The 20,273-nt window shown below is 38.5% G+C and overlaps 1 protein-coding gene across 1 annotated transcript in view; it reads left to right on the top strand.

Moving 5' to 3' along the window:
- Positions 1-20,273, top strand: part of EVC (EvC ciliary complex subunit 1) — an 86,545-nt gene that overhangs the window by 7,837 nt on the left and 58,435 nt on the right. Inside the window, exons 2-4 of the mRNA XM_063457770.1 lie at positions 6,959-7,081; positions 12,918-13,001; positions 14,384-14,616. Coding sequence (XP_063313840.1) covers positions 6,959-7,081; positions 12,918-13,001; positions 14,384-14,616 — 440 coding nt within the window. The remainder of the gene's footprint in view (positions 1-6,958; positions 7,082-12,917; positions 13,002-14,383; positions 14,617-20,273) is intronic.

Below are 20,273 nucleotides of genomic sequence, written 5' to 3'. Positions count from 1 at the left end.
TTTTTAGCTTTTTTTAATGTATTTATTATTTATTTATTTTATTTGTTCAATTCTTTATTTTTGACGTGCATAGGTGCAGTAAAGACATCAGGGTGATAACAATAAAGTAATCAAGGTGCATAAATATAACATTCAAAGATAATCACGAAATAAACTGCACTTTTTCTTTTTATGACAAGCGTAAGTATAACACCGTGTTAGTAGATTGTAGGCAGTAGAGGTAAATGTATTTAATGCATGCACTTTGTGGTTAAGTAGCAATGAGACAGCACAGTAGTATGTAGATTAGTAAGAGATTAGTTGATTAACCAGGCTATAATAGATGTGGCTAGGCAACCTAGGTCTGAATACGGTTTTCTGAGTGTTTCTACAGGCTATAATAAGGGGAGATGGGCTCCAGAGACTTCAAACTTGGGTTGGAAATCCCAGAGGAGGTTGTATGAGTTGGAGTCTCTGGTTTAGATAAGGCACTCAGGTGCTGCAACTTCTCCCCAACACGATGCTTTACTCTTCATCTCTGCTGGGCGCGTATGCGTTGAGCGTGGTGAGGGTTTCCACTCCCGACACCTCAGCTCTTCATTGGAACCAGAGCTCTCGATCGCTGCTCAGCAGAACACCACTTCCGTGGCCCCCTCGGAAATCCCGGTGGGGGGTAGGTAGGAGTGTGGCTGTTATTCTTAGCTGGATCAGCGCCTGTAAGGCACGTTCTGCTCATTTCCGCAGGTGCTCATAAATGCCTCACATATTTGGTCAAATGCTATCAGAAAGTTGAGATTAGGCCCGGGATGTTTTACAGGGTCTGGCACCATTTTGGAGGCAAAAGTCAGACACGCAGGTTTTGACAGGGTGCTCGGGGCCAGTCTCAGATGCAAGCAGGTAGCTGAGAGTACTTCACCGGCAAAGGGGAGTACAGGGCTGTCCAACTGGGGTTGAGGGATTGAGGGATTGGCCACCTCCCCCACTCCCATACAGTTAGGCCACAAAATAGCAACGGTGGGTCGTCCAGCCGGGAAAACAGTGTTGACTTCCAAATGTGTGAGAATTTGAGCCCTGGGTGAGCTGTGAGTCCACATGGGTGATTAAGGCTGATTTTGAGGTGTAAGAGCCATCAAAAAGGCCAATCTAATCAGAGATTCTCCCAGAGCTTATGCGATGTGCGACCGCTCGCCATGCTGGGCAAGCCCCGCCCCGCCTTTCTAAATTTAAATACCTGCTTTCTTAGTAATGAAGTGGCAGTATTTCAAAACTATGTAAGAACATCTTCTTACAACCCAACCTCTTAACAGTGCCCTTTGCGGAGCCAATGCAGACATGTGCGTGTGCAGCAAAATGTTTGGAAGATATAATTTAAAGGGACAATGTAGGCACTATGACAGTTTCTTCGACAAAAATAAATAAAAATGTTTCATATACTTTGGAGTTTGAAATTGTAATTGGTAAGATTTTGCGACAGGCAGTCAAAATTCAGTACAGTTAGGATATCTGTTCCATCTGATATATTTGTTAAAAAAAAAACCCCCAAAAAAACTAGCTGTGTCAGTCTCTGAAAATGCCACATCGCTTCAGGTGTATATAACAGAATGTCACGGAGTTTGCCATACAATTCAACAACCGTGATCATTTAGAATGTCATAGCATAATCTGCCTTAATCCATCAGTTAGAACGTGGCATTTTCAGGTACTATGTAACCAGGGATACAGGTGCTTCCAACATGCTACTGAAGGAGTGTTAAAAATCTGCCCTAAGGCCACTCACTGTCATCTTGAATTATGAGAGTGTCACTACGTACTATGTAAGACGCTTTAACAAGACATGTTGTTGTGGCTACCATTGTTGTCAGATGTTCCGGAATGTTGTAGGGAAGTTACTAATGAGTTGTACCTGCAGAGCAGGTATCCCACTGCAAATGTGTTTAACCTTCAGACAAATATTTGTTCTTATCAGCATCACAGTAGCTCTGCATGTTTAGAATATTTCCTCGGCTGCGTACTCTGGTGATCAGCGTTATTTTTATTCTTTAACAGTTATATTGAGGTTATATGGAAAACTGCTTAGGTTAGGCTAAACCACAATATTAAATGACTGGACGGCTTAATAAATTGCTGGTTTACACTAATGTTAATTTCATAAGATCGGTTTGACACTAACCAGTGGGATGATACTAGCAGCTTCTAGGCACCATAACCACTTCCACAATGAAGTGGTTATGAAGCCTAGAGTGTTATTTTAACCTCCATAAGAACTTATGACATGTATGGTGATAAAAAAAGGAATTTTTCAAAACCCCTGGTACTTAAGGGAACCTAAAGGCCCCAAAGTAACATTTTATTTGGGACTATAATTTCCCTGCCATTACTGTGACGTCTGTCCACAAAATGCAACTTTCATTTACTTTATTTCCAGTGCAGAGACATCATTGTTGCAGCTGCCTGCTCTGCCTTCTCTTTCGTCAGCAAGCATATTGAAATGATCCGTCTTCTCGTCCAATCCTATGCTTATCCTAGACCTAGAGAAACATTGTGGATGAGCAGCGCATGCACAGCAAGCACTGCACTACGCCACTCAAATGCTCAGTCAAATGAGAAGCATCAAAGGAGATCACATGAAATAGCCTCCATATGGTGCTTTCAGACTATCAGGAAGACCGCCACTAGAAGTGTTTTTATCCCTGTAATGCTGCCCCCCACCCTCCCAAAACTCACGCACATCCAGGAGATGCAGTGTGTATAGTGAATACATTCTCTGCATGTGTATAGTGGATACAGAGAGTGTGTGTGTGGGTAGTGGAGGCAGTGTATGTGTGGATGCAGTGTGGTGCATGCAGTTTATTTGTAGTAAATCTTGTGTAGTGAGTGCAGTGTCTGTGTCTGTGTAGTGGGTGCATTGTTTTTGTTTTTGTAGTTGAAGCAGTGTGTGTGTGTATTGTGTAAAAAGTGTACTGGATGCATGTAGTGTGTGTAGTGGATGCAGTGTCTTGTGAGGGGTGATTTTTTAAAAAGTATAATTTACTGTATTTGTTTTGTAGTGGGTGCAGAGTCAGTGTTTGTTTAGTGGATTCAGTGTCGGTGTGTAGTGTATCCAGTGTCTGTGTGTAGTGCATGCAGTATCTGTGTGTAGTGCATGTAGTGTCTGTGTATATTGGTGTAGTGGATGCAGTGTCTTATGAGGGTTGATAATTTTTTTGAAATGTATGATTTAGTGTATTCCCCCTTCCCTGCCTCTTACCTGTGGTCAGGGAGGGGGAGAGTAGTTTTGCTGTGTCTTGTGGAGAGGGGGCCCAGAAGTCTGATGTTTCCTTCCTGCAGCTTCCTATCATCTCTTCTCGCAAGCCAAATGAGCGTTGCCATAGCAATGCTCCACGCGGCACGTAATGAACGCCTGAGCTTTTCCATGGCAACCCGTGGCAACGCTCTTGCGGTGTTTTGAGAGGAGATGACAGGAAGCTGAAGGAGGGGGACATCAGACATCTGGGCCCCCTCTCCACAGGACAAGGTAGCGGGGCCCAGAACTGCATATATGTAGTGATAATCGCTATATATAAATATATATGCATAGGCGTCCCAGGCTCCAGAGCAGTCACTTCACAGTGTACAGGGGTGTCAAAATGCCGCCCCTGTAAAAGTCCCGATTGGAGCTGTGGCCCCACCACTGCTGCCAATGGACAGCCGACCCTGACTGCACCCATACCACTTTATTGAGATAAAGTGGTCTAGGTGCCTACAGTGTCCTTTTAAGTGTCTAATGATGTAGAAAATAATATATTCATTAACTTACTATTGTATTTTTTTATTTGATGCAATTTGAATTGTTGTGGCCAATTATATATTTAAAGATCTACATTATACTACTATTGGCATGTATATAGCGCCAACATATTCCACAACGCTTTACAATTATAGAGTGGGGATATTTAAAAAGAACTAATTGACATTAATATAATATTAAGAGACAAGAGGTGAAGAAGGTCCTGCTCAAATGTTGGGTATCTTAACCAAGGACACTTAGATAGTGACGTGGTCTGGATTCAAACCTGGGTTTCCCGGTTCTAAGGTAGAACAAGAGCAGTCATCAATTTGGGATTTAGTAGGACCTACAAAAATTGAGTACCTTGACAGTGTTGTACTTTTCTGCATTATTTTACTGAAATTAGGTATTTAACCCCTTAAGGACACATGACATGTGTGACATGTCATGATTCCCTTTTATTCCAGAAGTTTGGTCCTTAAGGGGTTAAAAAGAAGAAAAAGCCAACAGCAATTTTATGAGCTTTAAATCAAGCTTGAATTTCGGTACAATCCATACTGTATGTTATATCGATTTCCCCCCATCAGTAACCTTTATAATACATGCACGGTAAGGTGATTGCAGTTTTTCAGTTATATACATGAATTCCAGAAATAAAGTACATTTTTCAATGACAATGCCACTCTGCCTACACTACTAGAATTTTTTTGTACTTTACAAAGATGGAAAAGCTTCCGTCTGAAAGCTGAGAAGTGATTAGTGAAAGTAGCTGAACAATGTGACGGAGATCAAACTGGAAGCAAAAAAAAAAAAGATTATAGAAAAAGGAGACAAGTGGAAAGTCAGACTTAGGTGAACAGAAATTGGAGAGATTTTCCAAGTGTCTGATTTAACTTTTTTAAATGCATTATTTTCAAAGAGCATAAAAATACAAAAGTCTTTAAAGAAGGGAACGAGGGCAAAAGCCACAGAAAGAAATTGCCAATGCATATTTTAATTTGCGCTGTTCGAGCTGAAATTGGATTCATTGCTTTGTACAGTTTGTGGAGATTCACAAAAAAATCTATCACCTTCATTAACTGCTTTGTAGCATTCCAAATCTCCTTCCACCTGTAACCGCAAGGCTGGTACCTAAATAAACCGGTCTACTCATAAACCGCTTGACAGGCATGTCAGGGTCGTCCCTTAGTTCATCTATCAAAGTCTGTAATCTCTGCCTATTTTCATTTTATCTTTAAAATAATGTTTAGTTAGAACATTTTAAATTCCTTATAACAGAGCCCTTTTGCTTGGCATATGATTTCATGTATCACATTAACCATAAGTCCTAGTCCTAAAGCAGGACCCTTGGGGGTCTTTGTGTATGTTGCAAAGACCTCCAAAAGTGATGGCACTGCTCAGTGTGCTGTGGCCGGGTGATAAGGTTGATGGCAAATATTTTTACCTGATGTTCTCCCTCACGGGTGCCGCCATGTTCCTACTACAGCTCCAGCCCCTTTATCCTCACAGAACTTACATTCCTGTTGTACTCTCACACCTGTTAGACCGCAAGATACTCCATAGACCAACTTTTCCTCTGTAGAAAAAGATGAATGTTCCCTATAGCCATCGCTAGTTACTGCTGTGGGAATTGACACATTTCCACACTGTAGTGGAAACTGCACCTTTTGTCAAGTTTAATCAACTCTGGTTTACAAAGAAAGTGGATGTAAGATTGCTTTGGAATTTCAAAGAAAGGAATGAGTTTGAAACCAGTGGAATATCTCATATATCGCATAAATTGTTATTTGGCTTGAAAAAAAAGACTCAAGTGCATAATTTAGCTTTCATACTGCTCTGTTACTTAAAGGAAAACTATAGCATTAGGAATACAAAACTGTATTCCTAATACTATATAGTATGTCCCTGTCCATAACTTTAGGTTCCCCCCCCCCCCCCACACACACACACTGAGCGTCAAACACTCACACACTCACTGACATACATACACACACACAGGCAGACACTCACTGACAGACACACACTGAGCGTCAAACACTCACACACTCACTGACATACACACACATAGGCAGACACTCACTGACAGACAGACACACACACACTCACTGACACAGACTCACACATATTTATTTATTGAGGCCCGTCTAGCCTCCCTACCTCCCTGGGGTCCTATGCCGGGATCAGAACGACGTCATATTTCGGCTCCTGGCATCACAGAGGGTGCGCGAGGGAGGAGTGAGAGGCTGTAAGAATAGCCTCCCTTGCCCCCTGGCTTCTCCTTTCCCCTCTCCTCCAGTCACCGGCATTTGTTGGCAGAGCAGGCACCTGCAATCAAGGTAAGCAGGTGCCTGCTCTGCCTTACCTGGCACAGCTTTGGGGGCACCCTGAGGTGGCCAGATGGCCACCTCCTGGCCTCCCTGTGACAGGGCTCCTCTCAGCTCCCCCACCTTCGGGCGCCTTGAGAATCAGCCTGGCGCTGGGGGCGTCTCAAGAGCCGCTCGCCCAGGGCTGCGGCCCCAGACAGGGTCAGCCCACCAGGAAACATCCCAGTTGGTGCCTCCCCAGCAATCTTGCACCCTAGGCGAATGCCTAGTTCACCTAACAGTTGCGCCGACCCTGCCTAACATGCATGCGCAGCAAGCGCCATACGCACATTAGTGCTTCGCCATAGAAAAGCATTAAATCAATGATTTCTCTGAAGCTGCAATGTTTTCACTTGCAGGGTTAGGGGGGACAGATGCAATAAATCAATAGGAATGGCTATAGTATCCCTTTAATTGCTCATTTAATGTATACATTCCCCTGTGCATGCACTCTGGTGCTTGAGCCGAGAGAATGTTATATCAATTCCTGCTTGAAGAAAAAAGTCCAAGAAGCCTCACAATGTCTTAAAAATGCTTCATAGCAGGAAAGGCCCCTCCTAAACCTTTCTAAACTTTTTATATGAAAACTGCTTTTTAATCAGTTACCTTTATATGATCAGGGTTTTTTGTGTGAAATATTAAAAATCTACAGGTAAAACTTCCATATTGCAACCAAAAATAAATGCTTTTCAAGCCGCTGGGCAAAAGCTTAATTTCCATACCGAATGTAAGAGGTCTGATACGAGAGAAATGGAAATGATTCCATGAATATAGATAGGAGGATACATTTAAAATTCATTGCTATTTACTTATTTAAAGATTAGTTTTATTTTGCTTGTTTTTATTTCAGGTAAGGATCACAGGGCAAGGTCACAAGGAAAGAACTTCTGAGATAAGTGAACAAGACTGTGAGGCTCCTTCGAAATCAAAAAAGAAGATCGTTCCTAGATCTAAACCCAAGTCACTGACTGAAGTATGTCAATCTCTGTTTTCTTTTCCCTCAAAAATAAATTTTTACTTCCCAGGAATTTTAATGTTATGTTTACTTATCATCTATTTTTATAAAATATGTATTTATGAGGTCAGAGAAATACAATTTAGATGTAGAAATCCACAACTGGACGCCTCCACCTTAGCTTGCTGTCAATCATTGTTGTAAGCTCTGTTTTTCGTACCTGGCAATCAGCATAGAGAAAGCGTACAGAGAAGAGGGGAAATTAAGAATATATTTTTCCTCCTTCATTTGGATTGTGTGGCTAAACTGAACAGGGTTATGTATCATTTGCTAAATATTTACTATTAAATAGGCGGTAAAGACGGGGTTGCATAGACATGAGTAGTCTAGGGCAGTCAAAACTCTGAATACATCACTAGAGACCTGTAGTAATAGGCAAAAACCATAATTAACTATGTAGAGTGACAACAACTCCACCTATTGTTATGTCTGCAAAATACTTTTTCATTCTCTATATACACTGATCAGCCACAAGATTAAAACCACCTGCCTTATCTCGTGTATGTCCCCCTTGTGCTGCCAAAACAGCTCTAATGCATCTAGCCATGGACTCCACAAGACCTCTGAACGTGCCCTGCGGTATCTGGCCCCAAGGCATTAGCAGAAGATACTTTTAAATCCTGCAAGTTGTTAGGTGGGGCATCAATGGATCGGATTTGTTGTTCCAGCACATCCCACAGATGCTCCATTGGATTGAGATCTGGGGAATCTGGAGGCCAAGACAACTCCTTCAACTCTTTGTCATGTTCCTCAAACCATTCCTGAAAAATACAAAAAGATATGGAAGGGCTGCGCCAAATAAGGGTAGATAGTCCAGTAAAGTATTGCTAGGGTGCCAATAGATGGTCTAGGATACTTGATAGAGTTCCTCTGTGGATGCGTCTAGTGTAGACCGTTCCATATATGTAAATACAAGAGAGGTAGAGGCGACTAATGGTATAGTATGAAAGTTCAGGGTGTGATAGGTAACAAAATGTAGAGAACTCACATTCAAGAGAGCTATGGCCAGCTCTGGTGTGGATTGCGTACAGCGGTATAATCCCCGCTTATGGGATATGTAGGGAGGGGGTCTCCGTCAACACCGTCTGGTAGTCCAGAACTCGGAAAAGAAAGACAGAAAGCGACAATAGTGCTCTCAATTTTGATGTGGTTCAGTGTGCAGGATAAGAAGAGGTCAAAAAACTCACATTTGAGGGAGCTATGGCCAGCTCTGGTGTGGATAGCGTACAGCGGTATAATCCCCGCTTATAGGATTTGTAGCGGCGATACGTCCGTCAGCACCGTCTGGTGATCCAAGGCTCCAATATAGAAAAATAAAAAAGCAGCAATAGTGCTCTCAATTGTGATAGGTTAAGAGAGTAGTAGAGGAAATAAAATAATACTCACAAAGATAGAGCAGAGGTACTGCTCTATGGATAGGCGCTGGTGGTATGATCCCCACCTAGGATTTCTTGGAGTACTGGAACTTTAAAATTGCCAGTGGAAGTAAAAGTAACCAGGAAAGGTTAAAATGCCAGGAATAGGTAAAAAAAGTTTAAAGTGCAATAAAAAGAGGATTGGTACAATGAAGTAGCCAAAAAACTTTTATTGATCTAAAATACAGAATTAATAACCATAAACGCGTTTCACCATAAGTGGCTTCTTCAGAATGGGATAAAAGTAGTAACCTGGCAGGGGTTGTTTAAATAGGGCTATGTTAATTTGAAAATTGCGCCAAAAGTGTAATTGGCCAATCAGAGACAATTTTTAAAAACACTTTTAAAAATTAGGATTCAAAAGTATGGGAGTGATGTTATAAGGGTGATGAGTCCATTTAAATTATTTAAATGTAAAAACTAGGAGTGAGAAAGTTGTTTTTAAAAACAAAACAACAACAACAAAAAAAGGTTGTTTTATAAAGTTCATAAAAAAAAAAAAAAAAACAGCAAAGGTTGTTTAATAAAGTTCAGAAAAAAAAAACAGCAAAGGTTGTTTAATAAAGTTCAGAAAAAAAAATTAAACATAAGGAGATGGTTTAAAGGTACAGAGATACAGAGATATATGTAAATGGAGTATGCATGAAAAGGGGGTAATATAATCCCAAACATAATGATTTAAATAGGGGTTACATTATACCCCAGAGTAATAATATATTACAGATGTTAAATGAAAATAATAGATAAAATAAAATAAAAATAAAAATACAAATAAATAAAAGATAACACAGAATGCAAGATACATAAATGGAAAGGCATAGATGAAAAAATTATTAAAAATTATTATTATGAGGGTTGGTTAGGTCCAAACATAAAGAATAAAGGCATGTAGATAAGGGTTGTATATGGGAATTTAAATAAAATTGAACAGGTCAAAATCAACATTTAAACCAGATGGGGTAAGAGTTTTTAGATTAAAAACCCATTCCATCTCAGCTTTACCTAATATATTCTTAATGTTACCACCTCTCCATGGTATTATACATTTTTTTTATGCCGATGCATTTTAGGTGTCTTATGTCGTTATTATGTGTACAAAAGTGTTTGGAGACTGAGTGATTCAGGTAGCCTTTTTTGATATTTCTACAGTGTTCACTCAGTCTCACTTTAAGGCTTCTTGTGGTCATGCCTACATACTGGAGACCACAAGGGCACTCCAGCAAGTAGATTAAATTTTTGGTATCACAACTGATAAAATCTTTAATTTTATAGGTTTTGTTAGTGATATTTGATTTAAAACTGGTGTTTTTGGAAGGGACGGAGGGGTCTGTGTTTTTGCATACAATGCATCTTTTACATTTATAAAAGCCACTGGCATTGGGCATAAAAGAATTAAAAGTAGGTTTGGTTTCTTTTGTAAAATTGGTGGTTAAAATGGATTTGAAGTTTGGGGCACCTCTAAAGACAACATTAGGTTTGTCAGGTATAATATTTTTAAGTATTTCGTCTTCTTTTAAGAGGTGCCAATGTTTTTTGATAATTTTTTTGACATGGCCACTTTTGTTATTAAAATTGAAAATAACAGGAAGGGGCATGGGGTTGGTGGTGGGTTGGGTATTGTAAGTTAGGAGGTCTGCTCTATCTTTTTTGGTGATGTATTTATAGTGGTGTTGAGGCGGGTTGGTGAGTAATTTTTCTCAATAAATTTTTCTTTTAGATAATTTGATTGTTTATTAAAATCTTCTATTTGGGAGCAATTCCTTCTGAGACGAAGGAATTGGCTTTGAGGGGCACTTTCCAACCAAGGTTTGTAATGGCAGCTAGATCTTTCGATAGCTGTGTTAACGCAGACTTTTAAAAAAAATGTTTTGGTGTGGATGGTGTTGTCTGTAATGAAGATGTTGAGGTCTAAAAAATTAATAGATTCCTTACTTGTTTCGTGGGTTAGGGTGATGCCTCTATTGTTGATGTTGAGGTGGTGGATAAAAGAGTTAAAAAGAGCTTCTGTGCCATCCCAGATAAAAAACAAATCGTCTATATATCTAAAATATGTTACAAGGTTCGTACACCAAGCGTGCCTTCCCCATATGGCCGTGGATTCCCAGTCGGCCATAAAGAGGTTGGCGTAGCTTGGCGCGAACCTTGTACCCATCGCAGTGCCTTGTTTTTGTAGGTAAAAGGAGTCAAAAAACCAAAAATAGTTGTTGGTTAAAATTATATTAATACCTTCTAAAATAAAATCTATTTGGGCTGGGGGGATTCTGTTTTCTTTAGTTAAAATGTCTCTGATTGCCTGGCATCCTATATGGTGGGGTATAATCGTGTATAGGGATTGGACATCACAAGTAGCTAAAATGTAATTAGTTTGCCATTTGAATGAGTTTGCCATAGAGTCTTTTAGGTAAGAGCGCATTAATTTAACAGATGGTTGGAGGAGGATGTCAATGTATTCTGACAGATTGCAGAGTAGGGAATTTATCCCTGACACAATGGGTCTGCCAGGGGGGTTATTAATATTTTTATGTATCTTTGGTAAAAAATATATGACAGGGAGTTTAGGGTATTTGATGTTAAGATAGTTGTATTCGTTTTTGGTTAGGATGCCAGAATCCAAGCCTTTTTGTAAAAAAGTGGATAGGGTGATTTGGATGGTAGGGGTGGGGTCAGAGAGTAATTTGTTATATGTTTCTGTATCGTGTAGTTGTCTATGTGCCTCATCTATGTACCTCTTGCTAGATAGGATAACGATCCCACCTCCTTTATCTGCCGGCTTTATGACAATATCTTTGTCTTCTTGTAGTTGTTTCAGTGTATTACGCTCGGCATGGGTGAGGTTGTGTGAGTCATATTTGTTATATTTAATTTTTTCAAAGTCTTTTAACACAAGTTTTTCGAACATGATGAGGGGTGCAGATTTGCAGTAGGAAGGGTAAAATTTGGATTTTTCTTTCAAATGAGTGTTGATGTTATTGGGGTTGATACGAGGCGTGGGGGGTGGAGAATTGGTTGTGGTGGGTAATTTGTCGTTAAAAAATCTCTTTAGGGTAGCTTTGCGAACAAATTTGTTGATGTCTAAAAAGGCTTCGAAAGATTTAAAAGGGTTAGTCGGTGCAAATTTCATACCTTTTGTTAAGGACGGCTATTTGGGTGGCGGATAAGATTTTGTTGGATAGATTAAAAATACCTGAAAAATGTTTGCAGTGTGGCAGGGTGTATTATCCTGCTGAAAGAGGTCACATGAGGAAACACCATTGCTATAAAGGGGTGTATGTGGTCTGCAACAATCTCTAGGTAAGTGGTACATATCAAAGTAACATCAACATGAATGCCAAAGGTTCCCAAGCAGAACATTGCCCTGAAGATAACACTTCCTCCACCGGCCTGCCTTCTTGCCATAGTGCATCCTGCTGCCATCTAAACAATGCACAAGCACCCGGCCATCTACCTAATCTAAAAGAATACGTGATTTATCAGACCAGGCAACCTCCTTCCATTGCTCCTTGGTCCAGTTTTGACGCTCACATCCCCATTGAAACCGCTTTCAGAGGTTTACAGGTGTCATGATTTGACTGTCGCATAGTTATAAGCAGCATGTCATAGCCAGCATTATGTTTTTCAGCCATTCGAGCTACAGTAGCTCTTCTATGTGGGGCTAAGATTAGCTCCCCACCTGCATCAATGAGACTTCGGTGCCCCTGACCCAGATGCCGGCTCACCAGTTGTCCTTCGTTGCACCCCTTTTTTTTACAAGTGATATTACAGGCATGTCACCATAAGACCGTCCAGGAGGTATGATAATGTATACTGAATAAAATGACAATACATGGAGAATTTTTTTTTTTTTAAAGTATATTGACAGTTAATTCCCGTTTAAGATTCTTGAAAGCCACACATGTTCTGCATAAAAGGCAACGTAGTTCTCATCAATTGATGAAGTGTCTGTTTTATAAAATACACAACTCGCAAGGTAAAAAAAACATATAAAACTCAATGCAAATGGGCAGCAAAGAGGAAGATCAGCTACATAATAATTAATTGAGGAACAGCTTTCGTCAACTTAATAACATCACGCTCTGTTAGGCTTTATTTGTGTGAATAATTGGATAATGCTTCATGGTTTATTTATCCTGCTTTCCCACTGGTGCATTTGGATATTTAATGCGTCCTCTAAAAATAACCGCAAATTATTCTTTTATGCCCTGATATTTTATATAATTCTTTTTTTTTTTTTTTTTTTTTTTTAAAGTAATTTTAACTGTGCAGCTAAGTCTTTTACTTTCTTCAAAAGTGCCCTTCTTCGTAGCAGTGTGCTAAGCTCTGCACTTTGTAGCATATTTATACCTGCTTAATATGTACGCTGCATTTTACTCTTTTTCCAGGCAGATAATCCGCTATCAGACAATGGAGTTGCTGAGTTTGCATTAAAGGCCAAAGTTATTTATCCAATAAATCAAAAGTTTCGGGTAAGCAATGGTTTGTTAGATCACAGTTATATATTGATGACTTGCTAATATGATAACCATTTATTGTAAAATGGGAAGCGTTTGACAAATTTCAAAGGAATCTTTTTTTTTAACGTGATATCTGCTGTTGAGATGTAGCACGATTTATAATACATAGCTACCAAGTGCACCTTGTTTGACCTTCATTGAACAAAAATACTTTGAGCAAAATCTAAATCGGACACCAAAAAAAAAATATTTGTGCCAACTGCTAGTGAACCTTTCCCAAAAATACACAATATACATAAAGAAAAAAATAAATAAATGCATTTTTTTTCTTTATGTACATTGTGTATAAATGTTTCTTTATGTATATTGTTGCAGAATTGATTCATGATTGTAGTGATCAACAGTACCTGAAAAAAATGAACATAATATATTTATTGTGGAACTCTATTTTTAGTTGCAATAATAAGTATGGTAAGTCGCAAGAGTAATGCACTCACAGCGTTTAGAGCTACTTTGAGATCACCTCAGCGGTAAAAAGAGAAGAAATAGACAGTACAGTGTATGTCTGACTTACAGAATCAGCTGAGTCTGTGAGGGCCACAGGAGTCTAACTGATTGATGTCAGCACTAGTTAGTGATTATAGTCTTCAGGAAAGGTTTTCTGAGGTTTTGGTCTTGTGGAACCTCTGAAGGGCAAAAATTGTGGTGGAAATGGCTGGAGGTGAGCCTTTTAATTTTTTATTCTACTGCCCCCCTAAAAGTGTTCAAGCTATCCAGTACTCCATGTGAACATTCAGAGATATGCTGGTGGTATACAGTGTATGTCTACTCTTATCACAGTATGTATGTTATAGAGTGTAGATACAGGTCTTAGAATATTGAAAGAATAGTGCTATAAACGTTAGATTTAAATTTTGCCTCTACTGAGTCTCCTGGTGCTACTGGTATGTAAGATACTACAAATACCACCTTATTTATAGACCTCCTCTTCCCTATTGAAAACGTAATACTGAAGGGGAGCTAGCTGCATGTTTATTTTACTTGTTTGTTTCTTTTGATTTTTTTTATTATATATAGTTTTATGTATTTATTTTTAATGAATTTATTTATTTGGAGCACCTGGGCATTAAGCAACATGCTTCCTAAAGTCATCTTACTTCAAGATTTAATATGTGTTCATGTAGCCCATGTAATTAGAGCATTCTTGTAAAGAACCCTATTTTTCACCTGAAGATAATATTACATTTGCATTAGAAAAGTCAATGTTTGCATTAAATTAGCATATATACATCCTCTAGCATTAAATGATGTTATGTGCGGGAAAGAGATTACACTGTTTGTTGGTGACCGTCCTAGAGTATCAGAAATGACTCCCCAAAATCTTACGGTTACAGCCTCTTGCAGACGGAGCCTCCAACCCTTCATTGCATGAGAACATCAAGCAGACACAATTGCCTAATCAGATGATTGAAGGTTCTGCCTGCAGCAGCATTGAATCTCTAAGCCATAGAGAGAAGGATGACAGCAGTTCTTCTACAACAATACATTCCACCACAAGTGAAGATAGATTTTATGAAAGGACCTTTCCACGGGTGACAAGTTTTCCAGAAGTCCTTTCATGTAATAGGTGAGGGGAAAAAACATCTACACTGTTTCTTTTATTTGCCATTTATAGTGTACTTTTATTGCCTTACTAAAAGTATAAACACGTGAGAGTGGTCACCAGAACTATTTTCATGATGTCAAGATCCCCTATGCCCCAGACATTTTCTCTTAGATAACTATCAAGGTTTGAAGCAGCCATATTCCTTATCAGTGATGCAATCACATCTCCACTCTTTCAAGGTTTGGAATCAAGGACCCCTTTAACGGCAAAGTCCACAGACACAGAATTAGCTATTATTAAAGAGGTACAGACTATCTTGAGTTGAATGTGGGCCAACTCTAGAAGGCTCAAAAATCCCAAGTCGTTTGGAATGGATGCTTTCACACTGAACTTGGCACACACCTAACTTTTTGAGTTGTGATAAATACAAAAAAAGTGACTTCATACATAATATCAAAACTATAAGTATGCCTCAATCTACTTGATATCATGCTTCTGGTCTTATAGGGACAGCAAGAAGACTGGCATTTAGGCTTGAAAATGTAACAGGCAGTAAACACGAAGAAATGTGATAGGGACCTTTTGAGTGAGCATGTGGACTTAACAATATTACGTAATCAAGGGAATTAAAATCTAAGTGCTATTCCATAATCTAGATTTATTTATCAGGTATCTGAAGGTGAAAAATTCACAGGTTCCCTTACTGTCAACCAGAAATCTAGTTTCCCCATAGAAAAATCAAGTGAAACAAATAAATATTGTGGTATATTGATAGAGAAACAGTGATGGTTTGGTGGGCTTTTTGAGAGCTGACTTTTCTTCCTAGTCTTATAGTATGATGACACATAAATGCGGGTTTAAAGGGAACACAGAAAATTTAGTTAAAATCTTTGAAACTTTTACTATGGGGAAAAAAAAGCTTAAAATACACCTTAAATTGCAGGACTCTTTTGGAACATGAGCGTAGTTTGTTTAAAGAATTCTGATCCTCAAAAGGAAATACATTGTCCAAAATTCTTTAAAACATGTCACACAACAAGTTTGGTAAATCCTATCTTCCATGGTTCCTTCTCATTCAGTTGTGTTATCATGAGCGAGCTGTTAATGGCTTCCTACTTTACTTACTCAAGCCTTTAGCCTTTATAGTTAGCTACTGTAACAATATAATACTATGGAATGCACTTCACCTTTTTAGTAGACTTTCACCCAATCTCCACTCCTTCAAAAAAATCTTTGAAAACTCACTTCTTTAGGAAAGCATATCAATTAAAATGTGAACAGCTTTCCCTCCCCTCACCCTGATTCCTCTCCTGCAATTGTCATCAAACAAAACACTAAGCCCTCAGTGAATACTATCATAGCAACCTACCTTCCTACCCTACCCTTACCTTTTGTGTCACTATACCCCACTCCCTCTAGCATGTAAGCGCATTGAGCAGGACTCTCAACCCTTCTGTTCCTGTGTGTCCAACTCATCTGGTTACAAATACGTGTCTGTTAGTCCACCCATTGTACAGCGCTACGGAACGTGTTGGTGCTTTATAAATAATATTGTAGAAGAAGGCTACTCTCATTTATCCTGCAGCTTTTTAATGAATATATACATTGGGCATTGTACAGGAAGCATTATATATGCAGCAGAACTGGTGTAGTATAGCACCATTGTGACTCAGAGTAATCAGTGCAAGAACATTCACCAGTAATTGCTTTTTATTTCATTCATAAATATGTAACAATCAAATAATAACAGGGGTTTCTCCATTTCTGATTCTGATTTTGATGAATGTGGCGTCAAATAAAATGCCAGCCTAGCGCGCTCACATACAAATGACTCACATTTCGATGTCGCTGTCAGTAGTTATAAACTGATGGATGATGAACAGGTTTCAGCGGAGGGTTGTGTATTGATAAGTGTTTTAAGGTCATCATGTAATTTGCATAGTGCAATAATTCACTGAAATGGAAAGAAAACCAGAACAGGTTGTAATCTGACATCATTTCACCATGGCTTAGATATGATAGATGATGATTAAGTCCTCATTTTCATACTGATAGCGATTCTGTTGAAAGAGACTATCTCCATTTAAGAAGATAACCCCTTTCCTGCCTTCCTATTTTTAATTCTACTGTATTTCATCTTATTTTCGAATTTTATTTTCTTACATTTGTTATAATTTATGTGAACAATTCAGTTAAAAAATATTATTATTTTTTTAAAGCAAAAGGGGGTAGTGGGGATGAGGGGGATAGAGCACGTTGCTATAATTTTCTACAAGGGTCTCATTCACAATCATTGTGACTTGGGGACAAATTTTAAAACTACAAACAAGATACTCAAAATATTGGATCCAAGAACCATATATATGACTATCAACTGGGAATATAGTTACTGAAAAATAATAATGAATATGAATAGATAAAGGTGATGTGGGTAAATAAGTTCAAACAATAATAATAATAATAATAATAATAATAATAAATGGTCAGAAAAAAAGGAAAATACAAGCCAAATGGCTAACCTCCTCTCCTAGTGTCTCTAGAGTAGTCTCTAATGCTCTCAGTCTTAGAGTTTAATGTGATACTAGTTATGTCAATGTCTGATATTAATATGAAATAATAAATCAGGATAGATGTAATGGGAGACCTAGGAAAATGCCTTAACCCTATGGTGTTCAGAGGTACTTAGAACAGCATGACTGTAATCAAAATATCATACAGCGTAATGCCACTTTTAGTGGTCTGAGTGCATGAATCACCTTGATGGGGTGAATTGGGGTATTTAGCAAAATTTAGAGCTATGTCAAAAAATATTAATGACAAAACATCAATTCAATATGACTAGGCATTGGATAATGAATAGTCGATTTTATCAAAAGATAACAGAACAGCAACCCAGTATAGTAATACGCTGGATAGTTTGCAATCAGCTTAGTCTTAAAGACTGACAACAAAACAGTAGCTCAGTATAGCCAAGCGCTGGATAGTTTGTAATTGGATTGATAAAATGTATCCAAAATGCCTTTAGTTACAAATGAGCGAATGTTAGAGAGAATTATATAAAGGTAATGTAACCAATTATGCTCCCCTCATTTATAAATAGCAGAATGCTCAAATAAAGTATAAGGCAATAACGGAGGTAGAAAGAAACCGTGTTAAAATAAAAGCATGCTACTGTGCAGAACCATACTTAGAGTGTTGGTTGCCTGCACATAGTGATAGAGTGCCCTGTGAAGTGAGCAAGTGAAGGAAAAAACCCTCAACCCGATGCGCGATTTGGTGCCTAAGTGATGCACCTTCGTCAGGGGCTGAACCCATACTGACCAGCGGGTCTCTCTTAAATACACGTATCCTTGCTGGAACTTCAGACTTTAACCAATCAGAAGTCGGAATATTGGCGCCAGAATACCGATATCTCATTATTCAAATGGTCCAATCGGGCGACGAACCTCATTATTAGGCTTTCAACTACCAATTGATGGCGAAATTAACCCTACAATGCCCTGTCATTTAAGAAAGTTTGTATTCCAAACCTGTCATTGCGGATATATAGGGTGTTATGAAAAGATGATAATGTGAGTTAGCCCATTATGGCAGTAGGTACGAAATCGTCATCGAGATGGATAGCATGAAGATAGATAACATGAATTGAACCCTAATCTTGCCGTTAAATATAATCCTTAGAAGGGATCAAATATACACTATGTAAAGATAAATGTGATGCCACTATACAGTGTCTTGAAGGAAATTAATGTAATTAAATGCTGAGCTTTGTCAAACATGAGTTCAGAACCTACTTGGAGGAAGCAATAAACTACCCGGATTCGAAGTATCAATATATTCCTAGGAGACAGGAGTTTTATGCAATTATTGATGAAAATGCTTAACATAGATGTATATAATTTACATTATTTACTACAATGATCCCTTTAGAGGGCCATTTGGCACTGAGTCTAAGGATCGGGTGTAAATCAAAATACCCCATTTAATTTGTGACAGTTTTAGAGATCAACTTTATATGATATTATATTATTAGGGAATCGATGGGATAGCTTTATTTATCCAAATTGATTCACATCAATGTTAGGCAATGTCATTCGTGGACATGTAATGGAATATGAATATGAGACTGTAAGAAGCCACTACTAGGCGTCAGCAAGGACATTTACAGATAAGAGACCCTAAAACTATGTGAACTTAAAAGACCTAGTAACCTATATACATTATTTACAGATATATGAAATTAATAGCGTGCTCGTTTTATATAGAGACAATAGCTAGTCAGAGATAAAAGAAGTGTATATGAAAACCCTTCATTTAGACTTAAGGGGGATAATGTCTTTAGTTTGTAAATCCAAAAACGTTCTCGTTGTAGGAGTTTTTTTTATCTGGATCTCCCTTTATTGGGCCGATTTCGATTTTTTTTTTTTTTCCAATGCCGTTGAACCGTAAACCCTGTGCCGGTTGGATTTTCAGATGTCGCGAAATCGGTGTATCTGTCTGTCTGGATGGATTAACAGAGTTTACATGTTCTAAGATGCGTTTTTTTAAGGGTCTAAAAGTCTTGCCCACGTATTTCAAATTACAGCTACAGGTAATGAGGTATACCAGTCCTTCTGTCTGACAATTGAAGAACGTTTTAGTTGTATAGGTTTCTGAATTTACCGAATTTGAGAAAAAGTTTTTGATTGTTTCCTGATATATTTGCACGCTTTACAGCGACCACACTGGTAAGTACCTACTGCAGGAGATTTTAACCATGTATTGGTAACATTTTGTGTGGAAAGATGGCTGGGTACCAGGATGTCTTTGAGATTTCGACCCCTTCTCGCTGTAAGAGAAACATAGGGAGTCAAGACCTCTTTGAGATGTAAGTCCTGGTAAAGTTGTGGCCAAAACCTTTCCATTGTCTTCTTAACCATGTTCCACCCCGAGTCAAAAGTCCCGATACATCTAATGATGTTTTGATTTTTACTCTGAGAGAGACTGTCAGTTAGTAGATCAGTTCTCTCTGTAAGGACAGTCATGCTGTTCTAAGTACCTCTGAACATCATAGGGTTAAGGCATTTTCCTAGGTCTCCCATTACATCTATCCTGATTTATAGCTCATATTAATATCAGACATTGACATAACTAGTATCACATTACAGTCTAAGACTGAGAGCATTAGAGACTACTCTAGAGACACTCGGAGAGGAGGCTAGCCATTTGGCTTGTATTTTCCTTTTTTCTGACCATTTATTATTATTGTTTGAACTCATTTACCCACATCACCTTTATCTATTCATATTCATTATTATTTTTCAGTAACTATATTTCCAGTTGATACTCATATATATGGTTCTAGGATCCAATATTTTGAGTATCTTGTTTGTAGTTTCTAGACTTAGGGGTTATGCCCCATGACACCTCTGGAGTGTCTACTAAGGTGTTATCTTCTATTGGTTTAGTGGATTAGTAGACAACCACTACCAGTAGACTGTTCTTTCTGTATACAAATTTTAAAACTATTTAGTATTTAGTCACCTTTTAACTTGGGTGCAAGAGATTAAAATATATATATATAAAAAAATTAAGTGCAGTGGTTTTGGTGCTAGTAGACTATAAGGTAGTGGTTTTGGTGCCCAGTAGACTATAAGGTAGGCTCTGCTTTCATTGCCAATTTTCCCTCTTACTCCTGA

The sequence above is a fragment of the Pelobates fuscus genome, chromosome 6, assembly GCF_036172605.1.
Source record: "Pelobates fuscus isolate aPelFus1 chromosome 6, aPelFus1.pri, whole genome shotgun sequence".
In the NCBI taxonomy this organism is placed as follows: Eukaryota; Metazoa; Chordata; class Amphibia; order Anura; family Pelobatidae; genus Pelobates; species Pelobates fuscus.
Note: the sequence above shows the minus strand (reverse complement) of the source record. Positions and strands in the feature narration are given on the sequence as shown.